Genomic DNA, 7,789 nt, shown 5'->3' with positions numbered 1-7,789 from the left:
ATAATATATAATATATATTAACTTGTTTATTTATTTGTTCTGTTAATTTCAATTAATAACTATAGTTGCCAGTTATTAATGGTATTATTACAGCTATGCACAGCTGTAATAATTTAGCTGTATTGTTGAAAATATTTTTAATATTTTTATATTTTCAATATTATATTAAATAAAGCATACTTTTTTCCAATTTTGACCTCTAATATTCCTCTATATTTTTTATATCTATTTTTTTGTATCTATTCTTTTATATCTATTCTTTTTGCTTCCTCATAGAGGAAGCTTTGTTTTCGTGACAAAATTTTTTTCGGGTTTTCTATGCCAATGGTTTAGAATGTTCCAAAACGTGGAAAAATCATATTCCTAAAAAATGTCTGTATGTATGTATGTATGTGTGTATGTATGTATGTACGCAATATATTGTACAACCTCTAACTTCCGCAATTTTTGAGATACCGGGTTAAATTTTTTTTACATGGATAGAGTATCATTCAAGGATGGTTGGTATTGAATTTAGTGAGAATCGATGGAAAGATGCTTTTTTTATAAAATTTTTAATTTTTTGAGAAATGTCTGTATGCATTGTAACTTTCGTAAATTTTGAAATATCAGATTAAATTTTTTTACATGGATAAATTATTATTAAAGGATGGTTGCTACTGAATTTGATGAGTATCGGCTATCTATCAATATGTAAAAATAAAATGAAATAGTAAAAAAATGTATAATTAAATTAAAGGAACATTTCAAAATTTGAAAGGAAATAAACATCTTATTCTTCGATTAATAACTGATCGAATGGTGTAGTGAGGGCTTGAAATATTTTGTTTCGCCTTGTACTGCGTTCTGGCTCTTCCATTGCTTGTAAGGAAAAAGAGGACTCGTTCCTTGTGTGCGCTACCCCTTCCACATGCGCTGGTAGCGGGCAGAAACCGCAGAGTTTGCATCACTGTTGGGAGGTATGTTCATAATTTATGTCATAGATTACCATCCAATTAAAACATATGATTTGAGTGTTCTGTATACCCAAGAAACGAAAATGAATTTGATCGAATTGACGAAATAGATAACTAGTTTGCCGGATAAAACAAGTTTCGATGAGCGTGCTGATGAATCATCTGCTATAGAATCACCAATTGAGAGTCATGAGAGGGACCAATTGCCTCTACAGGTTATGATACCTCAAACATCAAATACATCAAATACTTCTATTATAAGTGAGCAGTCGTGGATAACGAGTGCTTCTCCATCACCGAATCAGCATCAAAGAAAAAGTTAGTTTTACTTATTTGTGCAATAATTCCTGCATGGCAAAAATTAAAAATTAACACTAGAGTACGTCAAAATTTAACAAAATTTATATTTTTTAAATGTAGATAGATTCCAACACGAATCCAAAAATGATTTTACCGTGTGCTTAAAATACCAGATAGAAATTTAGTAACAAATTAAAAAATGTTATTTAAATCAAATAAATAATTTTCGATGGTTTAAAAAAAAATCATGAGTTTTATTTAACTATTATCTATATGCTAATAATATGTTAATAATGTTTTATTTATTATTTTTTAGGATCAAGAACCTGTGACAATACCTCAGACATAAAAAAAGCTATTTTATCAGCCCTGGAAAGTGGATGTGAGAGAAAACCAGACCCGGTCGATGGATTTTTGCTCCAAATAGGAGATAGATTACGAGCCCTTCCATTACGTGACAGAGCTCAGTTTGAAATAAAAATCCTATCGCTACTATTTGAAGTGGAACAAAATTTATCTTCCCATTAGTAGTTTTTTTCTGTTAAAGTTTGTTAAAGTTTTTTTATTAACTATTATGTATTATTTACAATAATAAAACGCAATTTTTATATAAGTATACAAAAGTATTATATTATTATAAGTAGCATATCAAAAGTCATTATTCATTGCCTTCTCCCACTGAAATGATAATGCACCGGTGCCTATAAAGAATTCTGAATAAGCATTTCGAAATTTGATGCCACTGTTACTGAATCTGCCTATACTAGGTGGCAATGAGCTAAATCCTTGAGAATTCATGCTGCGATCTTCAGGAGTTATATGTGCATATGTGTTCTTGAAAAGCAATTTTTCCTTATTAGTAATAATAAAGTTGTGAAGTGCCACTGTTGCTTGAACAATTTTTCTCGCATTTGTAATTCTTGCAATTATGGGTCTTCTATATATCCTCCATCTTGCTGCCAGAATCCCGAAAGCGCTCTCTACAACACGTCTTGCTCGACTGAGTCTATAATTAAAAACTTTCTTCCTGAGATCCAGCTTGCTACTTCGCGGATACGGTCTCATCATGTATGCTGTTAATGGAAAGGCTTCATCCGCTAGCAACACATAAGGCAGTACTGGTCCATTAATTTCGACAGGCTTAGCATTTGGCAACTTCAATGTACCTTCTTCGAAACATCTTCCCATATTACTATTTCTAAAAACTCCTCCATCACTCTGTCTACCTTCAGCACCGATGTCAACCATAGTAAAGCGATATTTCGCATCGCTAATCGCCAACAGATTGATGCTGTGATATCCTTTATAATTGTAATGCGTCGAGCCGCTATTTGGCGGAGCCTGTAACCAAAATTACATATGTATATAATTTTATTACTCGCCGTACATTAATAATGAGAGATACTCCACAATAAATACGAACCCACATTCTTCGACTAACACTTTTTTGGTAAATTGGTCATATAATAAATATGTAGTATTAAAGTTATTTTTACCAAAATTTATAATAAAAAAACATCTTTCAATGTACCTGCAATGTAACGTGCTTTCCATCGATACATCCTACACAATTTGGATAGTTCCAAAGTCGCTCAAATTCGTCAGCAATTTCTTGCCAACTCTCTGGATTGTCATGAAGAAAAACTGTCTCCTTCAAAGCATTCCATATTTCTTCGCAAGTCTCTGATATTATTTTTGACACAGTATTATTGCCAATTCGGTAAGCATATGAGATCGATGCCATGCTGTCTCCTGATGCCAAATATCGAAGCGTAATATGCAGACGCGTTTCAGGAGGAATTGGAACCATAGTAAAGCGATATTTCGCATCGCTAATCGCCAACAGATTGATGCTGTGATATCCTTTATAATTGTAATGCGTCGAGCCGCTATTTGGCGGAGCCTGTAACCAAAATTACATATGTATATAATTTTATTACTCGCCGTACATTAATAATGAGAGATAGTAATATGCAAACGCGTTTCAGGAGGAATTGTATCTCGAATTACATATTGTTTAACGATGGAAGGGCCGACTAATTTGAGTGATTCTTGGAATATGATAGGATCCATTCGAAAATAATTGACAAATTTTTTTTTGTCTTCAATTTCCATTTCTTTTACGAGATTGTCACTCGCTCCTTGTAATAATCGCCGATATAAAGTAAATATAGGTCGCACCCAAAATTGTCGCTCTTTTTTAGATTGTTCTTCGTTTACCACAATTGTGTACAGTGCATACATTTGGAATATTTTGCGTCGCAATTTTTCTTGACGAAAAATACTGTAACTTCGTTTAAATTGCTTCACTAAACAAAAAATAGCTAATAGCACAGTTTCGGAATCCCTTCTTTTCTGCTAGAAAAAGAACAAGAGATTATTGGAACAAACTTATAACGTGCAATAGGAATGGAAATAAACATTCAAGAGATAATATATATACAGTAACCTAATTTAATATATTTTATTTACCTCTATTTATTACAAACTATTTTTCACAATTTTCTTTATTAAACTTTTATAAACACTAACAGCAATTTTCAAACTTTTAACTTTTTTTTTACATTATTAAATATTTGCAAGCAACTGGCGAAAACTTTACTTTTTAGGTGCATGTTTGCGCGTGTTCAGTACGCCAGAGTTTGGTTCCTACAGTCCCATGGAGCGGATTATGCGGATGCGGATTCAGCGGATCGCTAATCACAGGACTGCTTTGACGTAATCTTTGAAAGGGATCTATCGGAACAACTCCGTGATTGGCGATCCGCTGGATCCGCTTCCGTGTAATCCGCTCCATGGGACTGTAGGAACCAAACTCCGGCGTACTGAAAACAGCGGATCATCTGCGATTTGTCGCAGAGTTCGATACGCCCGATACGCGCATATCGCAATACGCGCCATGGGACGTCACCCTTAGCATCTTAAGACATTACTTAAGATGGTTTTGAAATAAGAACTGACTATGAATATCGGCCATAAAGGTGCATTTTTACGAGCCGCTGAAACATAGGCCGGTATTCATAGTCCGTTCTTATATTCAAGATCGTCTTAAGTACGGTCTTAAGATGCTATGCGGCCATTTCATTGGTTGAATGAGTTCTTAAGACGACCCAAGACCACACTTAAGACGATCTTGGATATAAGAACGAACTATAAGACGATTATCAGCAAGTCGTGTCATCATTGTGTTGCAAAATTCCACTCTTCTGTCATAATCGTCTTCGGATAGCTCCTGGACTAGATGTATTTTTTAAGGATGATAGTGATGCTTCTTCAAAATTCGATGGACTGATGTTGTGCTAATATCATTTTCTTGAGCTGCTCTCGAGACTGATGTATGGAGATTATCGTATACAGTTAGCAGAACATCTAAAGCTTTTTCGTCATTACTAGCATTTTTGGGTCTTCCAGATCTAAGCGCATCTTTAATTACACCGGTTCTTTGAAAACGACCAACAGTTCTTTCAACAGTTGACTTTGAAATTGGTTCACGGTCAGGATATGTAGCATTAAATAAATCCGCTACTTCTCGATAGGACCTTATTCTGTCGCCATACTATCATCATCAATACAGTGAAAATATATCAGTTAAATGCATTTTCTGACAATAGAAATGTACTAAAAGTTGTTTGGTTCGAACTCAAATGTCAATGCCCGTATGCCGGCGACGTGCTATGCAGTAGTTGATATGCAGTAGTTGATGTTTCCTCAGAGAGTTCTCACTTATAAACTCATTATTTCACGCGGTCGCTTGTGAATTTTCGACAGAATAAGGTCCTATCGAAAAATAGCGGATTTATTCAATGCTACATATCCTGACCGTGAACCGATTTCAAAGTCAACTGTTGAAAGAACTGTTGGTCATTTCCAAAGAACCGGTGTAATTAAAGATGCGCCTAGATCTGGAAGACCCAAAAATGCTAGTAATGACGAAAAAGCTTTAGATGTTCTGCTAACTGTATACGATAATCCCCATACATCGGTCTCGAGAGCAGCTCAAGAAAATGATATTAGCACATCAGTTCATCGAATTTTGAAGAAGCATCACTATCATCCTTACAAAATCTAGTCCAGGAGCTCGATGGATTGGTAGAAGAGGCACAATAGAATGGCCACCGAGATCACCAGATCTGACCCCATTAGACTTATTTTACTGGGGGTATTTGAAAACAAAGGTCTATGAGATTAGGTCCAAAAATTTAGAAAAGCTGCGGGGAAAAATAGTGAACGTTTCAAATTCAATCACACCCAATTTTTTAACTAACGTTATCAATACGTTTTACATTCGCTTAGGACACTGCCAAGTTGTCGAAGGACATCAATTTGAACATTTGATAAAATAAATAGTGTTTTTATTCCTTCACATACACTAGTGTTCCCATCGAGTGGGACCCGTTTGACCACATTAATATTGACCACGGTCCCGATTGACCACGGTCCCGATTGACCACGTTGAGATTGACCACGTTGCGATTGACCACATTGATATTGACCACGTTGAAATTGACCACGGTCCCGATTGACCACTGTCCAGATTAACCACAGTTCCGATTGACCACGGTCCCGATTGATCACGGTCCCGATTGACCACGGTCCCGATTGACCACACTGATATTGACCACGGTCCCGACTGACCACGTTAATATTAACCACGGTCCCAATTGACCACGTTAATATTGACCACGTTAATAATTGACCACGTTGAGATTGACCACGTTGCGATTGACCACTGTGGTCAATCGGGACTGTGGTCAATATTAACGTGGTCAATATTGACGTGGTCAATATTAACGTGGTCAATCGGGGCTGTGGTCAATATTAACGTGGTCAATATTGACGTGGTCAATATTAACGTGGTCAATATTAACGTTGTCAGTCGGGACGTGGTCAATCGGGACCGTGGTCAATATCAACGTGGTCAATCTCAACGTGGTCAATCGGGACCGTGGTCAATATTAACGTGGTCAATCGGGGCCGTGGTCAATATTAACGTGGTCAATCGAGTCCATGGTCAATTTGAACCGTGGTCAATCGGGACCGTGGTCAATCGGAACCGTGGTAAATATCAACGTGGTCAATCGGGACTGTGGTCAACCGGGACTGTGGTCAATATCAACGTAGTTAATCGCAACGTGGTCAATCGCAACGTGGTCAATCTCAACGTGGTCAATCGGGACCGTGGTCAATATTAACGTGGTCAATCGGGGCCGTGGTTAATATCAACGTGGTCAAACGGGACGCTCCCGTTCCCATCCCGGTCTTGCCTTAGTTGGCAGGACACGCTAGCGGTCTTGCCTTGGTTGGCCGGACACGCACGCATGCACGCACGCACGCACACACACACACACGCACACACACACACACACTCAGGAACGCGCGTGCCCGCGTGAAGCCTTATCTTTCTTCTGTTGTCTCCGTGGGCCCTCGCTATCGCAAAATATTAATAGAAATGTTCAAATGATCATAACTCAGCGAAAAAAGATCGTAGAGACCTCAGCGACCTCGCATTGTTACCGTCTCGGAAAGCCCTTTTGAACGAGCCCTCACTCAACTCCACATGCCATTTAAGATTTTTTGGCTCCCCGCTCCCCCCGTCCCCCGCAGGTGTAGAGGTGGGTGTTTTTGTAGTTAAATAATAGACTTTGTGATCCCATTGTATCCCAATAAATTTCAATCCTATATTTCAAACCATACAAAAATTATTTAGGTGGTCCGGAACTTTTGGTAGGCACTGTATACTGTACCAAAAAATTGATTCCAAAAAGAATGTATTACGTATAAGAAGTAAACACCTGCGCATGCGTGACTTAAGTAGGAATCAGTAGGAAAGAAGAGGATAAAAGCTGGATATGTAATATGGCCACGCCCTGCCGAAAATAGTCGATTAAAACGGATTAAAAAAAAAGTAATCCAAATCAGTAGTATAGCTAGGCCGGTTCTAACCCAGGTCCTCTGAAAAAGGGTGAGGGGCGAGGGGAAACCAGCGCGGGGGGTATGACGTCACGCGCGGGGGGGTATAACGTCACGCGGGAATCGCGTCCTAACCAATAGGCGAGGGGTTCAACCTAACCTAATCTAACCAATAGGCAAGGGGTTCGACCGCGTCCTAACCGGTAGGCGAGGGGTCCGCGGAGAGGGGAAGGGGGACCGCGTCCTAACCGATAGGCGTGAGGTCCGCGGGGAAGAGGGGGAACCGCGGCGAAACCGATAGGCGAGGGTCCGCGGGGAAGAGGGAACGCGAAGATACGATGCCGCTAGTAGGTGTGAGAGAGATAGCGCGAGGCGTCCGCAATGTGTAAGAGAAGGATAGCGCTAATGATATTCTATGGGCGTGGGAGAAGGATAGCGCGAGGCGTCCATATGAGCGTAAGACAAGGATAGCGTTTGCATGCACGTTGGAGAGAGATGGCGCTAGGCGTTCGCGTGTAGGAAAAGGATGACGTTTGCATGCACTTGGGAGAGAGAGAGATAGCGCGAAGCATGCACGTGGATGATACGACGTTCGTAAGGCGGTGCGAGAAGGATAGCGCGAG

General features: G+C 39.0%; 1 protein-coding gene across 1 annotated transcript; it reads right to left on the bottom strand.

Annotated features, from left to right (window-relative positions):
- Nucleotides 1-1,904: 1,904 nt before the first annotated feature.
- On the bottom strand, nucleotides 1,905-3,371 carry LOC115243931 (protein ALP1-like). The gene is made up of 3 exons (XM_029821237.1): nucleotides 3,256-3,371; nucleotides 2,788-3,061; nucleotides 1,905-2,597 (listed from the first exon to the last, which is right to left on the bottom strand). Exons 1-3 carry the CDS (start codon nucleotides 3,369-3,371, stop codon nucleotides 1,905-1,907), a joined length of 1,083 nt encoding a protein of 360 aa, XP_029677097.1.
- Between the last annotated feature and the right edge of the window lie 4,418 nt (nucleotides 3,372-7,789).

Source organism: Formica exsecta, unplaced genomic scaffold (genome assembly GCF_003651465.1).
Source record: "Formica exsecta isolate Colony F162 unplaced genomic scaffold, ASM365146v1 scaffold765, whole genome shotgun sequence".
NCBI classification, from domain to species: Eukaryota; Metazoa; Arthropoda; class Insecta; order Hymenoptera; family Formicidae; genus Formica; species Formica exsecta.
The sequence above is the reverse complement of the archived record's forward strand: the minus strand, read 5'-3'. Positions and strand labels throughout refer to the sequence as shown.

Excerpts from the sequence above, each read along its gene's own strand:
- LOC115243931 (XM_029821237.1), bottom strand. The coding sequence starts at position 3,371 with ATGGAAATTGAAGACAAAAAAAAATTTGTCAATTATTTTCGAATGGAT. Across the intron at positions 3,062-3,255 it reads AAACAATATGTAATTCGAGA|TCCAATTCCTCCTGAAACGC; the intron begins TACAATTCCTCC and ends CTTTACTATGGT. Across the intron at positions 2,598-2,787 it reads GAAAGCACGTTACATTGCAG|GCTCCGCCAAATAGCGGCTC; the intron begins GTACATTGAAAG and ends TTTTGGTTACAG.